Below are 21,580 nucleotides of genomic sequence, written 5' to 3'. Positions count from 1 at the left end.
AACTATTAGAGCCGATCCTGTGATTTCTCTCCCTCCACGACTTCGCATTGAAATGTCAGTTTGGTCGCGTGGCGCTCGGCTGGCGCTCTCGCCCGGCCGTGCCGCGGACGGAACCGGGGCTGTTATTAGGCCCGCCGAACGGCGGAGGCTAGAGGCGCATTTTAACGAGGCCGGCTTTGACGTGGTTAGACTGTGTGCAAAGAGGTAATCAGGGCCCTCGCGCCAGTCACCGCCGCGCAATTTCCCTCTCCGCGGTGGGCAATCACGGGCACTGGAGAGGCTCCGGAAGTGATTCAGACCGAATTAGACGCTCTCGGTGGCCCCGCGCGGGCCTGACTGCTGATCAGGACTCGCAGACAACAAATCAGTCCAGAACAGAAGAAATCTGATTTCCTCCCGGCTCTCAGAACTCAGACGTGGAGCTCTGATTAAAAAACGCAGCGTGGTTTTTCTATCGCACCGACTTTAGGATCGTCGGAACCTTCCAGAATTACGATGTATCGGCGTGTCTCGGCGTGGACAGCACGGGCGCCGCCACACACGTCACACCCGGTTCAGAAATGAAAGCCGTGTGAAAACGGGCTCGTTCTCCTCTCTAATGGAGTAATCAACGCCGGGCGCCGCGTGGAATTCCGTGATTGATTGCAGCCGTTGGCGCTCGACAAGGGCAACGGCACAGAGGAACTTTAATTTGTGCAGAACGACCGTGTTGTCGGGTGAAACAGAGGCGTCAGGGAGACGCCTGCACATCGTAGTATTTGTTTGCTATTGTTGGGACTGAAACGAAGAGCTGTGCCTGTTATGGATGCATGCCGTATGCGGACGTTGAACCTTCTGAGTTTTGTTCTATAATTTTTATTATAATATTTGAATGCTGTGCTGGCCGTTGCTCGTCGGGTAACCCTGGCCCTGCTCTGTTGGTTTCTTTGCTGGGCGAGCAGTGAACGGCGGGTGGTCCACGTGGGCCACGTGGTCGGCGTGCAGTGCCGTGTGCGGCCGTGGCTGGCAGAAGAGGAGCCGGAGCTGCACGAACCCCACGCCCCTGAACGGAGGCTCCGCCTGCGAGGGCCAGAGCGTCCAGACCAGCGCCTGCACAGCAACCTGTCCAGGTAAACGCCCACCGTGCTCACTTACTAGTGCGCCAAAAACTGTGACCAGCATTAAAGCATGATTAGCATTTCATTTGCTTTTGAGAACTGACATCATGGTTCCCATCAAACATTTTTACAGGGGAATGAAATGTCAAAGGCACCATAAATGGGTAAGGGAGGTAGAGACAGGGATCTCAAGTAGACAGAGGAAAACCATCGGGAATCATTAATAACCGCTATAAACCCAACATAATCAATCACTAACCCTTACAAACCCAACAGAATCCATCATAAAACATTACAAACCCAGTACAATCCATCACTAACTATTACACATCCAACATAATCCATCACTGACCATAAAAAAACCCATCAGAATTCATCAGTAATTATTCAAAAACCATCAGGAACCATAGTTTACCATTACAAACTCAACAAATTTAATCAAAAACCATTACAAACCCAAGATATTCCAACGACAACCATTACAAACCCAACAGAATCCATCACTAACCGATACGAACCCAACAGAACCCATTATTAAATGTTTAAAACCCAACAGAATCCATCACTAACCATCAAAAACATCATTAAACATTTAAAACCCAACAGAACCCATCAGTAATTATTCAAAAAACACCAGGAACTACCACTAACTCTTAAAAACCCAACATAATTCATCACTAACTCTTAAAAACCCAACATAATTCATCATTAACCTTTAAAAACCCAATATAATTCATCACTAACCATTAAAAACCCAACAGAATTCATCACTAACCATTACAAACCCAATATAATTCATCATTAACCATTAAAAACCCAACAGAATTCATCACTAACCATTAAAAACCCAACAGAATTCATCACTTACCATTACAAACCCAATATAATTCATCATTAACCATTAAAAACCCAACAGAATTCATCACTAACCATTAAAAACCCAACAGAATTCATCACTAACCATTACAAACCCAATATAATTCATCATTAACCATTAAAAACCCAACAGAATTCATCACTAACCATTACAAACCCAATATAATTCATCATTAACCATTAAAAACCCAACAGAATTCATCACTAACCATTACAAACCCAATATAATTCATCACTAACCATTAAAAACCCAACAGAATTCATCACTAACCATTACAAACCCAATATAATTCATCACTAACCATTAAAAACCCAACAGAATTCATCACTAACCATTACAAACCCAATATAATTCATCATTAACCATTAAAAACCCAACATAATTCATCACTAACAATTACAAACCCAATATAATTAATCATTAACCATTAAAAACCCAACAGAATTCATCACTAACCATTACAAACCCAATATAATTCATCATTAACCATTAAAAACCCAATATAATTCATCACTAACCATTAAAAACCCAACAGAATTCATCACTAACCATTACAAACCCAATATAATTCATCATTAACCATTAAAAACCCAACAGAATTCATCACTAACCATTACAAACCCAATATAATTCATCATTAACCATTACAAACCCAACACATTCCATCACTAACCATTACAAACATCATTAAATGTTTAAAACCCAACAGAACCCATCACTATCAGTATTTTTTCAAAAACCACCAGGAACTACCATTAACCCTTACAAACCCAACAGAATCAATCATTAACCCTTACAAACCCAACAGAACCCATCACTAACCCTTACAAACCCAACAGAACCCATCACTAACCCTTACAAACCCAACAGAACCCATCACTAACCCTTACAAACCCAACAGAATCCATCACTAACCCTTACAAACCCAACAGAATCCATCACTAACCCTTACAAACCCAACAGAATCCATCACTAACCCTTACAAACCCAACAGAATCCATCACTAACCATTACAAACCCAACAGAACCCATCACTAACCCTTACAAACCCAACAGAATCCATCACTAACCCTTACAAACCCAACAGAACCCATCACTAACCCTTACAAACCCAACAGAATCCATCACTAACCCTTACAAACCCAACAGAACCCATCACTAACCCTTACAAACCCAACAGAATCCATCACTAACCATTACAAACCCAACAGAACCCATCACTAACCCTTACAAACCCAACAGAACCCATCACTAACCCTTACAAACCCAACAGAATCCATTAAAATTTATTATAGAATCAAAAGGATCAATTACAAAACCAACAGAACCAAATATTCACCACTACAGAATCAGCAGCAGTGAAACCACAAGCAGATATCAAACCAACAGCCATTACAGAGACAGAGGAAGCGCTACCATCCATCACTGACATTAACAAAACCCCACAACGTACCACTAGTTACCTGTACAGGTTTATATGATGCTTTCAGCTGACCAGCGATGTTCCTGGACTGACTAAACCACCTGATTTAACTGATCGATTAGCTAGTTTATCAATAATCAGGATCAGGGGTGTCAGGAGAACCTCCAGGACCGGATCTGAGAGACCCTGTAGCTCATCACATCAACTCCAGCTCCTGTCAGTTCATTAGCGCTGCTGCTAACACTGGAGAAATTCAGTTTGCGGTGAAATGCGCTATAAATACGCCGGTTCTCGTGTGAACTCTGCTCTCCCCGCCGCAGGAGCGACGCCTCCAGGATGTCACTCACTTTCACCCTGGTGATGTTCGGCTGTCAGGGTGTCGTTCCGTTTTATCCTGAGATCACTGACTCTACGACGTTAGCTCGAGTAAAAGTTTGAGACGTTTCTCAGCGATGGAGGACTGACAGTGAAGCTGACGGCTCAGCTAAAGCAGACTGATAAACACCGCTTCAGCATCCTCAGCACGACAGAGACGCTCTTAAAGCTGCGTTATAAATAAATAACATATAATAATAATAAAGTTTAGCATCTACGTGCAGGATGAACACTCCTGTCTTCTGAAATAATATTCTCATACAAACACAATTCCAAAAAAGTTGGGACAGCAGGTAAAATGCAGATGAAAATGGAAGGCAGCAACGAAGAGCCGATGTAGGACAATAAAATTGTGAGACCCACTCAACTTGGTGCAGGAAAAGAAAACACAATAGACATAAATGCATACACTGATCAGCCATAACATTATAACCACCTCCTTGTTTCTACACTCACTGTCTATTTTATCAGCTCCACTTACCATATAGAAGCACTTTGTAGTTCTACAATTACTGACTGTAGTCCATCTGTTTCTCTGCATGCTTTGTTACCTCCTTTCACCCTGTTCTTCAATGGTCAGGACCCCCACAGGACCACCACAGAGCAGGTATTATTTAGGTGGTGGATCATTCTCAGCACTGCAGTGACACTGACATGGTGGTGGTGTGTTAGTGTGTGTTGTGCTGGTATGAGTGGATCAGACACAGCAGCGCTGCTGGAGTTTTTAAACACCTCACTGTCACTGCTGGACCGAGAATAGTCCACCAACCAAAAATATATCCAGCCAACAGCGCCCCGTGGGCAGCGTCCTGTGACCACTGATGAAGGTCTAGAAGATGACCGACTTAAACAGCAGCAATAGATGAGCGATCGTCTCTGACTTTACATCCACAAGTTGGACCAACTAGGTAGGAGTGTCTAAGAGAGTGGACAGTGAGTGGACACGGTGTTTAAAAACTCCAGCAGCGCTGCTGTGTCTGATCCACTCATACCAGCACAACACACACTAACACACCACCACCATGTCAGTGTCACTGCAGTGCTGAGAATCATCCACCACCTAAATGATACCTGCTCTGTGGTGGTCCTGTGGGGGTCCTGACCATTGAAGAACAGGGTAAAAGGAGGTAACAAAGCATGCAGAGAAACAGATGGACTACAGTCAGTAATTGTAGAACTACAAAGTGCTTCTATATGGTAAGTGGAGCTGATAAAATGGACAGTGAGTGTAGAAACAAGGAGGTGGTTTTAATGTTAGTTCCCAGTATATCCATGTAAAAAACACGTCCATGCCAAAAGAATTAGCAAACAAAACACGCTTGAATAAACAGACTGAAACGCACCAGCGTCTGACCCCTGTTTTTAACTAGCGAGCGGCTTCTCTGTGTTAGCAGCGTGCTATCTGTGCTTGCTTGGCTTCATGTGGGTGTTTTTTTGCTATTCTGTGCTAATCATGCGCTGTGTTCGCTACGTGCGTTTGCTCTTACCACACGCTGACCCGCCGGCCTGCCGGGGTTCAGGACTCAGCCGAGCCAGTTCAGGATTTATTCGTATGAAAGAATAAATGAGGGATTCATTCATGCGTGTGAACACACAGACGTCCTGATGTGAAGAAAACACACACAGATCTGTACAAATCACAAATTCTAGGACACGTTTTGAGGGTTTGATGATTTCTGCAACCGTTTCTGTGGCTGAACGATTAAAACGTGTACACTTGTCCAAAAATATCTGTTTTTTAAATATTTAATGAGAATAGAAGCCGGACCTCAGCCCAACTGAGCATGACTGAAATAAAATAAAACTGTAGATCAGCTTACTAACAATCCTTTGACTAAATGGGCACAAATTCCTACAGACACCTTCCAATAAAAGCCTTTTCAGATGTGTGGAGGCTGACACGACCCCCATATTCATATATTATATAAAGGGTTTATAATAGGATGTCTAACAAGCTCATGATCAGGTGTCCACATACTTTTGGAATATTGCTTTCCTGCCAGGGCTGACACTGGTCACACTGTCCACAGTCAAGTCAGCTTTTTAGACAAGACAGAAGCTCCGGCGTAAGTCTGTGCATTGAGGTGTAGATTTTGTACAAAATGCTTCTCTCTTGTCAGATATAGAAGGTCAAGCACATGGTAATGTAACTCGCTTGACTGTGGACGGTGTCCCAGTGCAGGTTCTAGCTGGCCATATTAATGTGGACACAGGAATAAAATCCAGAGACGTCCATTTCATTTAAATACATGTGTATTTAATATTGTTGTAGCCTAGTGGTTAAGATACTGGACTAGTAATCAGAAGGTCACTGGTTCAAGCCCCACCACTGCCGGGTTGCTGCTGTTGGGCCCTTGAGCAAGGCCCTTAACCCTTAATTGCTCAGACAATACACTGTCACAGTACTGTAAGTCGCTTCGGATAAAAGCGTCTGCTAAGTGCCAAAAATTTTAATGTTTAAATGACTAGTAATCAGAAGGTTGCTGGTTCAAGCACCACTATTTCAAGCCAGGTTGCTGCTGTTGGGCCCTTAAGCAAGGCCCTTAACCCTTAATTGCTCAGACAGTATACTGTCACGGTACTGTAAGTCTCTTTGGATAAAGATACTGGACTAGTAATCAGAAGCTTGCTGGTTCAAGCCCCACTGTTTCAAGCCAGGTTGCTGCTGTTGGGCCCTTAAGCAAGGCCCTTAACCCTTAATTGCTCAGACAGTATACTGTCACGGTACTGTAAGTCTCTTTGGATAAAGATACTGGACTAGTAATCAGAAGCTTGCTGGTTCAAGCCCCACTGTTTCAAGCCAGGTTGCTGCTGTTGGGCCCTTAAGCAAGGCCCTTAACCCTTAATTGCTTAGACAGTATACTGTTACGGTACTGCAAGTCGCTTTGGATAAAGATACTGGACTAGTAATCAGAAGGTTGCTGGTTCAAGCCCCACTGTTTCAAGCCAGGTTGCTGCTGTTGGGCCCTTAAGCAAGGCCCTTAACCCTTAATTGCTCAGACAGTATACTGTCACGGTACTGTAAGTCTCTTTGGATAAAGATACTGGACTAGTAATCAGAAGCTTGCTGGTTCAAGCCCCAGTACTGCTAGGTTACTGCTGTTGGGCCCTTGAGCAAGGCCCTTAACCCTCAATTGCTCAAATTGTATACTGTCACAGTATTGGAAGTCTCTTTAAATAAAGATACTAGACTAAAAATCAGAAGGTCAGTGGTTCAAGCCCAACTGGTTCAAGTCAGGTTGCTGCTGTTGGGCCCTTAAGCAAAGCCCTTACCCTTCAATTGCTCAGACAGTATACTGTTACGGTACTGTAAGTCGCTTTGGATAAAGATACTGGACTAGCAATCAGAAGGTCACTGGTTCAAGCCCCACCGCTGTTAGGTTGCTGCTGTTGGGCCCTTAAGCAAGGCCCTTACCCTTCAATTGCTTAGACAGTATACTGTTACGGTACTGCAAGTCGCTTTGGATAAAAATGTGAATGTATGAAACCCCTTGACGTTAAACATACAGATAGGGAGGACGGGGTAAATTTGGGGTGGATGGGCAGTGGGCGAGCAGGACGGCCGCCTCCTCCCCGGTCTCTATCGATCGCGCCTGTTACGTAACGGAGGCGCTGATGCTCTCGTGCCGAGGCAGGAACCGCCGCGCTCTCCTGATGGCACGCTTCATCACCGAAACAGCATTACGGAAGCATTAGCGCCGGGTGGAAAATATGCCGGTGTTGAGCAAACAGCGGAGGAAATCGAATCTGTCAGCTCTGGCTCCATCTCCTCCTCTCTCCACCGCCGGCTCCGGCTACTTAAGCCTCTCTCCGGTTTCGGGACACGACGCGCGGTGTAATTTAATCAGATGCCACCTTTACACTGCGTGCTGAGTAAACGCCGGGCGGAGGGATCCCGCGGGCGGGGCCACGGCGGCTCTCGGGGATTTCAGGTGATTAGGGCACGAACGGCGTCATCTTGCAGTCGGGGAGGGAACGGAAAACGCCGGGAAACTGGAATAGGGTTCGGCTTCGGAAGTGTAGGGACGAATATTTTGGTTGGACTGCATGAGAGAGGGATAAAATAAATACATTTGGCCAAAAGTATTTGGACGCCTCACCGTGAGCTTGTCGGACGTCCCATATCAAAAACAAAAAAATATAAAACAACAGTTTGATTGCTCTTCTGAGAAGGCTTCCCACATGACTTGTATGGCTATGTATGGGAATTTGTGCCCATTTAGTCAACAGGCTGGGCACTGATGTTGGTCAAGAAAGTCTCCAGTTCATTCCAGAGCTCCACGTCCCAATACTTTTGTCCATATAGTGTAAAAGTTAATAACGAGAAGGTCCGTCCTGTTCCTCCCTGACTGGATTCTTCAGGAAACGAAACCTGATGCATTTTATTAAATATTAGTTTATTAAATACAGTTTAGTCATTTCCAATTCCCTTACACGACTCCAGTGCTGCTTGCGCATCCCTCGAATTGGCCGAGAAGCTTTAGACGTGTTCGGTCATCGGCTGCTTCTTTCCACCAGCCGGCGGTGGATTCTCACAGGCAGCCGTACTGCTGAGATTCAAACCCAAGCGCTTGAGGTCTGCACCACTGCGCCACTTGGAAGCCCTTGGTGTCCAGAACCTTTTAATTAAAGTACTGTGACAGTATACTATCTAATCAATTGAGGTTTGCTCAAGGGTCCAACAGCAGCAACCTGGCAGTGTTGGGGCTTGAACCAGCAACCTTCTGATTACCAATCCAGTACCTTTACCACTAGGCTACAATGCCCCTCATATTTATATGTATAAAGGTGTTATATAGGCGTTTTTATCCCTTGGTGGAAATATAATCAGGAATGATTGTTGGCCTAAGATCTCGAGCTCTCGAGGTGGAATCTCAGCTGTGCTATCAGTCGGCCAGGCACCTACACAGACACACTGGTTGTTGGTTGTGTGCCTGTAGGTGGAGGGGCTTTTACTGATACAGGGTCCCTTTGTCGCTGGTATGACCATGGATGGCAGCACGTGGCTCCCCTCATGAGGAACTGCACTCTGAAAGACTCCGCCCCGACAGGTGAAGAGAAGCGATCCGAAAAAAGAGAAGACAGAAAGATAGAGAACGTGAGAGATAGAGCGCCAATTGGCCACGATTGGATTAAGTAAAAAAGGAGGGAAAATCAATAAATAATTGATCAGGAATGATTCTCTGCACCATAGGGTGCGTCCGGCGCTGTAAAATCACATTAGATTTAAAAATAATAAAGGTTAAAAGAAAAAAGAGGAGAAAAGGAAGAAAGATGGACAAGATGAGAGAGAAAAGCTGAATCTGCTGACTCAGAAAGAAAACAATAGAAAAATCTGGTGTGTGTGTGTGTGCGCGTGTGTGTGTGTGTGTTTGTGTGTGTGTTTGACCCCCTTCACACACATTCATCACGGCACAAACACACACGCTCGGCGACGGCGGGAGCTAAAAATCACAATGCACACTTCATCCTGATTTATCAAAGCCACGGCTGGCGAGCAGGACGGGCATAAATCATCATTTGCTGACTGGCATCAGGTGCCCAAACAGCTCGGCCTGACACACACTTACACACGTCGGAGAAGCGTGATGGACGAGCGCTGGCGACACACACACACACCCGACTGTAAAGCCAAACCTGTGTGTGTGTGTGTGTGTGTGTGTGAGAGGACGGTGGGCGTTTTATTTTGATCCGGACCAGGATTGAAAGCTGTGATGGTGCGTAATGCCCGACGGTAGAAGTGCGTCCATATTTATAAGGAACGTGACGGCGGCATTTCTGAACGTTGTTGACGTACCACATACGGTCAAAAGTATTCGGACGCCCTCTGTAAAAAAAAAAACACACACACTCTCTCTCTCTCTCTCTCTCTCTCTCTCTCTCTCTCACACACACACACACACACTCTCTCTCTCATACACTCACACTTTATCTCTCTCTCACACACACTCTATCTCTCTCACACACATACTCTCACACATAACAGACACACACACCTACACATACACACACATATATATATATCACACACACTCTCTCTCTCGCTCTCTCTCTCTCTCACACACACACACACACTCTCTCTCACACACACACACTCTCTCTCTCTTACACACACACACACACAGAAGCGATTAGACGTAATAGCGTTTTCAGAAGCATCAGGTCTGACTCGGCTCGTCTTCAGGCTGCAGAACAACGCTCCTTATTTCTGAAAGGTCTCCTGAAAACAGACGCCCGCCGGCACCTGATTAGCGCGCTAGAGCTTTTGTTTGCTAACTGCTTTCCAGTGTCGCGTCTGTTCCTGTCCAGTCCATCATCCGGGGGGCAACCGGGGGCAAATCGAAAAATCACCAATAAAAAACAAGCTGCAACAAAAGGGCACCTTTATGGAGCTCAAACGCTGCCATAAGTATCTGAATCTGAATTTTATAAATTTGAAATATTTCAATCTGAATTTTATAAATTAGAAATATTTCAATCTGAATTTTATAAATTTGAAATATTTAATGGCGTAATTTATAAATTTGAATTTTAACAATGCTTTTTTTGTGATTTGAACTTGTGAGGTGGTGAAATTTGCTGTTGAAAAATTTTCATTTCAAAATTACAACTTGCAATTTTCAGATTTTAAAAATTCAGATAAAAAAAATTCAGATCTCTCAGATTCAAATCTCAGAAATACGAATTCAAGCTTGAGGTGAAACATCCGGGTTTCCCAGGAAAAGTAAACTTTCCAGAGCGATTCGAACGCAGCATTTAACCAATCACAGCGCTGCCTCACCTGCGTTCATGTCTGTGGAGGAGAAATGAATCCCAATGAGGAAAGTGCATCCAAAGTTCTTCAGATCCACACAGTCAGCTAATTAGTTATAGTTCTGGTAAATACTCAACGTGCTTTACGGCAAGTTTTATATTTTGCATTATGTAACGCTGGTGGCGTGATAACGCGCGCGGTAAGGTTAGTTAGCGTTAGCTAGCTTCTTGGTAGTGGTTAGCTAAGAGTTTTGCTTGGCATGAGCTGGTCTGAGTTTAGGAAGGCATGGATATTCCGTTGCTTGCACATATTAAAACGGGGAGTTCAGAAATGTTGTGAAACTTCTTTCCTGGTGTGCCGTATAGCACTTCAGAGTTCAGTTTTTACCTCATTTACCTAACACACCTGGTTCGACTCATCTGGTCAGTTGAGGTTGACACTTTGGATGCACTTACCTCATTGGGATTCATTTCTCCTCCACAGACATGAACGCAGGTGAGGCAGCGCTGTGATTGGTTAAATGCTGCGTTCGATCGCTCTGGAAAGTTTACTTTTCCTGGGAAACCCGGATGTTTCACCTCAAACTTGAATTCGTATTTCTGAGATTTGAATCTGTGAGATCTGAATTTTTTTTATCTGAATTTTTAAAATCTGAAAATTGCAAGTTGTAATTTTGAAATGAAAATTTTTCAACAGCAAATTTCACCACCTCACAAGTTCAAATCACAAAAAAAGCATTGTTAAAATTCAAATTTATAAATTACGCCATTAAATATTTCAAATTTATAAAATTCAGATTGAAATATTTCAAATGTATAAAATTCAGATTGAAATATTTCAAATGTATAAAATTCAGATTCAAATACTTATGGCAGCGTTTGAGCTCCATACACCTTCAGCTTTCATCTCACAATTAGATCTGTGCTGGATCTCAGGACACCGTGAGGAGGAAGATGAAGGTCTGTAGATGATTCCAGCAAATCAGGTGTAAGAGCCCTCGCTTCTGATAACTCAATTATCTTACTGGTTCTGTAAAAAACAATCAAATAAAAATTATAAATAATAATAATAATTCTATTATTGTTGTTGCAACAATAATAATAATAATCTCATAATTATTAATGCAAAAAAAAAAAAATAATAATAATAATAATAATAAATAATAATAATATAATAATAATAAACAATAAAAAAAAATAATAATAATATTAACAATAAAAATAAATAAATAATAATAATAATAATAATAATAATAAATAATAATGATTATAATAATAATAATAATAATAATAATAATTGATATTGCATTAATAATAACTTTATTAATAATAATGTTGGCGGGGCCCAATAATCGATTGGCATCTTGTCCTGGGTGTGTTATTTTTTGTGTCCAGTAATTCTGAAAAGCCAGGCTCACTGGGACCCTGACCAGGGTGTTGGAAAAACATGAAAATAAAAAAAATAATAAAATAAAATAAAATATATAAAAAAAACAATTCCTTCATTCAGGGATTCGAACCCTGGATTTACCTCTTGGTGTAAACCACTAATTTAAATCTGTATATTTTTTGTTTCTGGTGTGTTTACTGTACAGTTTATAATTTCTCTGGTCAGGGGGGTGATGGCGGGAGGCGGCGCCGGGTTTTGTAATGACCCTCTTGTCAAGGCGCTAAAGAGCAGCATGGAGGCTTTTTCACTTTGTCCTTGACACACGTCTAACTGGACCTGCTGCTGTGTTATTGTGTCCCTCACACACACACACACACTTCGCCTCGTTCGGTGCTCGGTGATTGGAAGCCGGCGGCACGAGCTAAGTGTTGTTCAGAGGAGCCGTGGAGAGGTCGTCAGGTCATTTAAAGCCCTGTTCACGGCTCGGCGCCTCTATTCTGTTATTTATTCCTCTCTTTCTTTGTCTCGCTTGTTGTTTGTTTGCTCGCTTTTCATCTCAAGTCTTCTCAGGTCCTGCTCGGCTTCTTACGTGTCCAAGTGCCAATTTTTAAAAGTGCGGGAAACGTGATGGCAGGCTAGGTGCTGAAACGGTGTGCGTCACAGCCGAATCCACAAACACGGTTGTTAGGAAAACGCACATAGTGCTCGGAGCACATCACTGATGAGATCTGGGGGTCCAGTGTTCAAATCTCAGCCTTGCTATCGACCAGCTGGGTGTCTGCATGGACGTGATTGGCTAATATCTGTAGAGCGGGTGGCCGAAACAGCCTAGCCTAGGGAGGCGCACTCAGTCGGTCAGTGCGCTCGCAGTGCAGGTCCCAGGCCTGGATAGAAATAGGAGTGGCCTCAGTAGAGAGGATTCTAATGCGACATGCCACATTTGTAGTTTTTGTGAGGAGAAAAGTCATGCCACAATGAATGCTGGGATTGGCTTCAGGGCTGAAGAGGCGTCGGACGCTCCCTCGTTATTCAGTCAGATTATCACTCAGAATTGAGGCGCCTCGGTAAGAGCATTTTAAGGGATTGTAGAATTTAGACACGCCCTCTTCTTAGGAGTGTAGGATGACGTATAATGCATCTAGAACTGAGAGTTTCTGAGGTGAGACCTTGAGATCTGACCCCCCAGGTTGTGTAATATAAGGAATAATTTAGGATAAACCGAATTTAAAAATCAAAACAAAGTCCTCTTGTGTTCCGCTCTCATTTTCATGTCGCTCTTTCTCTCTAATTCACTCTGTTATCAGGCCTCGTGGGTTTAATAAAGCGTGGCCGACATTTCTCGATGCCGCTTAAGAACAATCACCTAATCGCTTTTGCCGTCAGCGGCGAATCTAATAGTCTGAATCCTAACCGGCGGCTTTATCAGCATCCTCACCTCTCCGAATTAGCTCCGCACACACCTTCTAATCCCCTCGTCCCCGCCTTCACGTCTCTATCCTTTATAACTGCTTCTACCGCTGATGAACGACTCTCGGCTCTCCTAATGACCCGCGCACACTCACGCGGACCCGTTACTTAGCCCGGCCGAGACCCGCGGGTGCCGCCGCGGCGCCGTACAGTAAATAAGCAGCGGTGAGCGTCGCGGGATTAATGAGTGGGGTCAGTCTGGAACCGTACGGTCTTCCTGTATGATTCTGTTCTGCTACGGACTTCAGAAAATATAGAAACATCCCTGCCGGACCCTGGAGAGCTCATTAGCCCGGCGGTAACCTTCCCGAGGCCGAGCGCGCCCTGGATCCTTTCAGTCCTGCCGGAATCTTGCTCCAACAGGAAAACAGAGTGTGCAATTCCATCACACAAACTGCTTTTAATTGTTATGATGGCGTGCAGGCGGTTTTAAAGGTAACTCAAGGTCGTGCCGCCGCAGCTCCTGGAAGATTTGGATGCCAGGTGCTGGTACGCTGTGAGACTTTATACCCGCTGCATTAAATAATCCAATAACTGCAGGAAATCTGATTGAGGTTACGAGCACTTTCACCAGCGATCTGATCAGGAAAAACCTCAGAGAGGGCCGATAGTAACAGGTATTCTGACAACCTGTGGGGAAAAGCTTTACTTTCCTGTAGGGTTGGGTCGTCTTTACATTATAATCAAGGCTCTAGCGAATTCACGGGAGATGAGCTTAATTTCACAGACCTTGGTTTCCAAAAATCACAGATTTGATGGATTTTTAAAGAAAAGAGTCACATTTTACGAGTCATTAAATTCCACTCATAATTAAATGATAGGATCTGTGTTTTTAGCTGCTTTACACGTCCACATCTCAGACGTTTTGTCTAACCGATTGCTGGTGTAACCGAGCGTCTTTAGAGTTTGCTGAGCTTATAAAGAAAGAAATAAACTCTACAGAGACAAACTATCAGGAGCAGAAAACTTTACTGACTCGTTCTTTTGAGGCGTAGCACAGACTACACAGAGATGATCACGTGTGTTGAGAGGCACACTTTTATATTGATTATGGAATCCACAAAGGGACAAAATGCTCTCGATACGTAAACACACACATTAAACATTATCAGCACACTACAGCACAAAAAAGTATTTGCTAGGACGCCTCATATTTCATATCGCTCCTCATATTTTATACCTTAAACTTTCACAGCAAATAGCATATTACACGGGAAACGGCTCATTTCACGGTCCATGAGTTAGGTAGAGGCCTTAACTATAAATCAAGCAGATTAACGGTAGACTTACAAGATATACTGTATAAGTCAGTGGACTTATAATTAATATAATTAATAATTATTTTATTGTCCATTCCAGTATTAGCGGGTTGCCAGGCCTTCCTGTCAGCCGAACATGTCCATGCAGACACCTGACTAGTACTATTATTGCTGCGCCACCAGAGTGCCTAGGCCTATAATTAAACATAATTATTAAAAAATCGATTAGGTTTTATTGATAACGCTATTTCTATTATGTCTATTTAGTGTCCATATAATATAGAAAAGCTGTTAATTGCTTTTATTTTCTTTATAACATTTGTGCTGTTATTATTTGTTTAAATCAAATAAATTTTTGTGACATACATAATCAAACAGTATATCACTGGTGTGTATATATTAATACACCGATCAAGCATATCATTATGACCCCTTCCTAACTGACTGGTCTGCAGCTACAACCTGTGATGCGCTGTGTGTTCTGACACCTTTCTATCAGAACCAGCATTAACTGGTTGGATCGTCTGTTGGATCGGACCACACGGGCCAGCCTTCGTTCCTCACGTGCATTAATGAGCCCTTTACCACCGGTTTACCACTGTTCGTTGCTTGGACCACTTTTGATAGATACTGACCACTGCAGACCGGGACACACCCCAGAAATGCTGCAGTTTTGGAGATACTCTGACCCAGTTGTCTAGCCATCACAATCTGGCCATCGTCAAACTCGCTCAGATCCTCACGCTCGCCCATTTTTCCAGCTTCTAACATCAACTTTGAGGATAAAATGTTCACTTGGTGCCTAATATATCCCCCCCACTAACAGGTGCCGTGATGAAGAGATAATCAGTGTTATTCACTTCACCTGTCAGTGGTCATAATGTTATACCTGGTCGATATAAATATATACGCACACATATGCATATATCATGCATACACATATACAGCATATGCACTTGTATATAGTGTAGTCATTGTTCCACAATAATCAGTCCTGTTAATAATTCCATTGTGTGTGTGTGTGTGTGTGTGTGTGTGCGCTGTTCAGTGGACGGCGGCTGGAGCGAATGGAGTAAGTGGTCAGCGTGCGGCGCCGAGTGTACCATGTGGAGGAGCAGAGAGTGCACCCAGCCCACACCGGGCACCGGTGGCAAAGCGTGCCAGGGCCTCGACCTCCAATCACTCAACTGTACCAGCGAACAGTGTCCACAGAGTGAGTACCAACGCATGTTAAATGTTCTACAGGAAAACCACACCAACCACTGAGATACTGATTAAACAACTGGTAGATTGGCACAACATGTTTTCAGCGGTGTGGCAGGTATCGTTAGTGCCTCACAGCTCCAGGGACCACGGGTTCGATCAAGCGTTCTGGTTCGTGGCTTTTTTAAGCCTCTCATATTTCACCCACTCATGCTGGACGTAAAGGTGTGGCTTTTAATCAGTTCATCCATCCCAAATCTTCACATCTAGCATCAGTGCCTGACTACACGAATGCACTTTTGATTAAATAGGCACAAATCCTCACAGATGCACTCCAAAATGTGGTGAAAAGCCCACCATATACATTTACATTTTCAGCATTTAGCAGACGCCTTTATCCAAAGCGACTTACATTACAGTTACAGTATATAGTCTGAGCAATTGAGGGTTAAGGGCCAACAGTAGCAACCTGGCAGTGGTGGGGCTTGAACCAGCGACCCTCTGATCACTGGTCCAGCACCTTAACCACTAGGCTACGGTTGGCCCACCAGAAAAGGGAAGGGGGTTATTCCTGTGGGAAGGGGGTACATATTAACACCTGAAGTTTTGAATAGAGTGTCCGACAAGCTACTGGTCAGGAGTCACCATGCTGTTAGGTATAGTGCATCATACCTGCTTCCCCTTGCTTGGTGGCTTTGTGTGCAGTTTTCCTCTGGCAATCAATACAGTAATCAATCAATCAGTGTTATCTGGAGGGTACAAAATCTACTTTTAGCTTTTGGGAATCTCCTAATTGGCAGCAGGTACGATTTTACCCGCTTGGCACGATTCAGTCCGGTGTGCAGCACCCACACACACAGGTAAAAAGTCCAGCCATTATTTCTGCTGCAGCTTGTTGTTATTTGTGCCTCCTGTAATATTTTGCAATAAGCAGAAATCCTGCTGCTCTGTCTGCACAGCAGCTCTGTGTGTTTTGATTATAATTAGCTGCACTGGAAAACTTTGGGTGGAATAAAAGCCACGGACCGGGGCGCCTCGTCCCCGAGCTCCAGACCTGGAGAGTGCTCATCCCGAGAGGATTCATCACCATCCACTTCCTGTGCTATTCAAGATTAAAAATAAACCAGCTTGCCAGCGACATCTGCGCGTGCCACGGCGTTACGCGTCTCTTTTTTTCCGTCGGAGCTTGAGGAGCTTGAGGCAGGAAGCGAGTTTTTTGTTTGTTTGCCGAATTGGCTTTGCCTCGAGGATGTTTCGACACCCAGGCTGCCTCTCCGCCGGTTAACGCTTCTGCCGAGCGGCGGGGATCTCCGGCGTGAAGTAAACATCCCGCTTTTAAAACCGCTGCGCCGCACGTGGGGCTAATTAATGCGTTTGGCCGTCAACCAGGCGGCGGATTCGGCAGCCAGGTGTTGGGGGGCATTAGGCTGCTGATGGATGGGAGGGAGGGCGTCGAATTAGGAAGCCTTTTATTACCGAGCTCGTTTGCGCGACAGAGCTAATGAAGATACTACAAGTGCCGTTTTCGCACGGATTAGCAGCGCGGTGACAATAACACAGACCTGCTTTATTTTCTGGTTCTACAGCAGAATGGCAACATCAAGGTTTTAGCAGGTGACCTACAGCTTTAAAAAAGGCGGTTTTGCTTCTGGAGATTGAAGTGGACCCTCATTTTCAAGCACCTGCCTAATCACCTCATATAATTTTTAATTCAGAGCAGCTTTATAGGTCCACGGCGACTTTGGTTTCCCCAGATAAAACCCAAAAAACCAGTCACGTTCACATGAAGGATTTCAGTAGCAGTGTTCCTCTCCCTGCTACACCACAGGGATTAAAAATATCTTCATCTCCTCATGACGAAAGCTCTCCGCTAACACGAGGTATCTTCTGGTTTATCCAGTATTTATCGAGCGTCAAGTAAAAAAGATCCTTCACTGGTATCTCACAGAAAGAACCGATTACACTGGATCACAGAAAACATTTTTTTGTCTGCTACTTGGAGTGTTTCATGTGTCCTATACTAAATCGAGTGTGCAGAGTTTAAATCTGTAGACGAATTTTGCCTATGACGTCGGGTTCTGAAGTTATACTCTGTATCATTGGTTATTCAAACAGACGCGAGAAACTGTTTTTGTATCTGTTATACAGCCACTGTGCATAACTAAATTGTGGTTCAAAACTGCTAGAGATTACAAAAACTGCTTCACATTAACAAACGTGTAACTGAAAAGTTCTCGTGAGTCTTTATGCAATGCACAATTGCACATACAGTGTTCAAAAGTGCTTCAGGCACGTGCTTTTGCGCTTGTGAGTGTCTGTTGTTGACCGCTGCAGAAACCAGCAGTAGTCGCCCATCATGTTGGGGTTGAAGTGACTTTGATATCTTTTTTCCATGGTGGCAATATCCTGGTGGAATCGTTCCCCGTGTTCATCACTCACATCACCCAAATTTGAAGGGAAAAAATCCATATGAGAATGTAAGAAATGAATTTTGAGTGACATTCGGCAGCCGAGTTGCTGATACGCTGCTAACATGTTGCTCACAAGTTCAGCATGGTTGTCAGCCCGATGGTTGCCAAGAAAGTTTTGCACAACTAGCACAAATGCATCCCAAGCGGCGAGTTCAAGCGTGTTCAGTTTGGATCTGAATGTGTCATTATAAACACAAATTCCTGCTTTTAGTTTCATTCCCGCAGCATAAGCAATAGGAACAGAAGGCTTTTCATTGCCATTGTGCAGCAATACAGCTTTCAGGCTAGCTTTGCCAGAAGCAAGTGAGGCTTACCATGTTCAGATTCTGGATCATAACATGCGTCAGGAGCAACATCATCCTCATGATCTCCATCAGAACTGTCATTTTCAGAAGCACAAGATGCAGGTGGAATTGGCACTGTATTCTCAGCGTCATGTGGCACTGGCTTCAGAGCAGACTCACAATCAGGATAAACAATTTTTGACTTGTTCTTCTTTGAAAATCCAGCAACATTAGTCATGCAAAAATAGCAGTCCGAGTGATGATCTTTCGGTTCCCGCCAAATCATAGGCACAGCAAACTGCATTGCCTTTCTCTTGCCATTGAGCCACTGTGTGAGACCAGCGTAGCACACAGTGCAGCAGATGTGAGGTGCCCAGCTTTTGTCTTGATCTCCAAATTTACACCCGAAATATTACTTGTAAGCGATCATCACTCTCTTCGTCAGGTTTTTGCGCTGATCGTATAGGGTGTATTTACCACAAATGTAGCAAAAATTGTCTGGATGGTTAACACAGCTCCTCCTACTCATCTTTAGGCTTAAGCAGACATACTAGCAATATAAGAAAACAATATTGTCAACTAGCTATGGTGCAGCAATTACAATGTTGCCAAGCTGCAGAACATGGACAAATCTACCAAGCTGTCACCAAACTGCATTTGGCCTGTAACTTAAAATCTCGACGTCCTGCGCGAATTTTGACTTCATATTCGGAATCAGCACACTCGATTTCATGTAAATAGCATGTTTTATTCCAAGTAGCAAAATCTTTGTTATCCTGTGTTATGATCCTACAGAGATCCAACTTCAGTTTGGTCTTTCAGCATGAAAGTATGAATGAAATCCAGCTCATGTGCTGATGGAAGCGCTCATTCCTCTTCTAAGGTCTGGTGGAAGGTCTTGGGAAAGTGTGATAATGTCCATTCAGTATAAATGGATGAACGGACAGACAGACAGATAGATAAGTAGTTAGGTAGGTGAATAAGGTAGGTAGACCATTAGGTAGATAGACAGACAGACAGACAGACAGTTAGACAGACAGACATGCAGGCTGACAGTCAGACAGGCAGGTGGATAGATAGGTAAGATAGACAGACAGACAGACAGACAGACAGGCATACCGACAGACAGACAGACAGACAGACAGACAGACAGACAGACAGACAGACAGATAGATAGATAGATAGATAGTAGGTAAGATAGACAGACAGACCTGTAGGTAGGTAAGACAGACAGACAGATATGTAGGTAAGACAGACAGACAGGTTGGTAGGTAAATAAGTTGGTAGGTAGGTAAGACAGACAGACAGGTTGGTAGGTAGGTCAGTAGGTAGGTTGGTGAGATAGATAGACAGACAGACAGATAGATAGACACAGATAGACAGACAGAGAGATAGACACAGATAGACAGACAGACAGGTTGGTAGGTAGGTAGGTAAGATAGACAGACAGACAGACAGGTAGGTAGGTAAGATAGATAATTGATCCTAAATGAATTGATAGAAACAGGTGAGGGTTTTTTTCTCAGCAGATCTGGACCAGCACACTGTAAGATCAGTAAGATCTCCTCAGCCAGGAACTCTGCTGCTGTCTCGTCTGTTTCTCAACGTTCCCTGAAGATCCTGAAGTTTCAGAAACACAAGTAGCTTTTTATGGATTTTCTGGCTTTCAGTCAGTTGGGATAGTTTGTCCTGTTTGGAGAAGGAGTTTATTAGTATTTACAGCTTACAGTGGTCACATTCGTTGACTCGGGACTGGTAATGGTTGCTGGAATATTCATTCCATCTTGGTTAGTGGTGAACAAAGCTTTGTAGCCATGAAATCTAAGTTACTAAAATGGTCAAATAAATGGTACAGGTACAGGTTTTAAATAATTAATGTAAACTAACATTGTGCACGTTTTCTGCACGTTGATACACAATTGATTCAAACTGCCCAAACCAATCGTGTTCTTGTACATACAGGTTTCATCCTCTTATTAAGCGAATTCTGTGTTCAGAAGCCTAAACCGTGGTTAAATGTTCCTCTACGCGGACAGGATCCCAATAAATCCAGCCTGTCAAAAGGCACCAGGCCTCCTGTAGGTCACAAAGGTTCCTGTTGAGTTTTATGTAGTTTTCAAACTCGATCAGGCAGGAATTGACTGTAATGTGTTCGAGCCACTGTAGCCGCCGGCGAGTGCCAAAAGGAGCTATTGATTTTCCTTCTGTAGGAGTAAGGGCGGTGTGATTTAAAGAACCAGCGACTCTTTGCTTCACAGTTTGTACACTGTGAGACATGAAATATAAAAAGCTGTCCGGCTTATTGGCGATCAATTACAGATGGTTCGTTATACGTAAAAACATTATAGAGCTGTCAGACTTGAACCTGATGAGGACCGGAGGAGGAGAATTTATTCATTGTGGTGTCTTTTTGATGTCTGGAATTCGACGTCTGGACTGTATGAACAATGATCTTCTATCTAGGACTGTAGGGGGTCCATAACAGTAGTGCTGCAACTGAGCGAGCCCCATCGATTAGAAGGTAAATAATTTAATAAACCCAAATGCAGAAACCTTATCCAGGAAACAAAAGAACAGGAAATAAAGACGAGCATCATTGTTTTAAACTGAACGAGTCCTCAAAAACAAAGGCCAGAATTAAAGAGAGAAAAGTGGACTTTGACTTATCCCTGAGCTGAGGCTACTAAACTATGAAAACGTTGTGCTTAATACGGTGCATGTAATGCATTAATGAGCACTTCTCAGCAGATCTGCTCTGAATGGACGAACGCTGTCGTATTTAAAAACACAACGTTTAGGAGTTACACCGAGTTTCTGCAGAGTTTAAACAGGAACCTGATTCATGAGGCACTTAAGGAATTTTAAATGTCTGTGTACGGGACTCGGCGGGCTGAGATGTTCCTCCTAAATTCAGCTGCTGTACTTTAAGATCGGGGCGTCCGTTACAGCGCTGTCACCGAGCCCTGAGAGATTAGAACGGG

At 43.7% G+C, this 21,580-nt stretch overlaps 1 protein-coding gene across 1 annotated transcript in view; it reads left to right on the top strand.

The window, feature by feature from the left end:
• Positions 1 to 21,580, top strand: part of unc5a (unc-5 netrin receptor A) — a 159,017-nt gene that overhangs the window by 103,199 nt on the left and 34,238 nt on the right. The window contains exons 6-7 of the mRNA XM_063018420.1: positions 942 to 1,109; positions 15,690 to 15,854. Coding sequence (XP_062874490.1) covers positions 942 to 1,109; positions 15,690 to 15,854 — 333 coding nt within the window. The remainder of the gene's footprint in view (positions 1 to 941; positions 1,110 to 15,689; positions 15,855 to 21,580) is intronic.

The sequence above is a fragment of the Trichomycterus rosablanca genome, chromosome 22 (assembly GCF_030014385.1).
Source record: "Trichomycterus rosablanca isolate fTriRos1 chromosome 22, fTriRos1.hap1, whole genome shotgun sequence".
Lineage (NCBI taxonomy): Eukaryota > Metazoa > Chordata > Actinopteri > Siluriformes > Trichomycteridae > Trichomycterus > Trichomycterus rosablanca.
The sequence above is the reverse complement of the archived record's forward strand: the minus strand, read 5'-3'. Positions and strand labels throughout refer to the sequence as shown.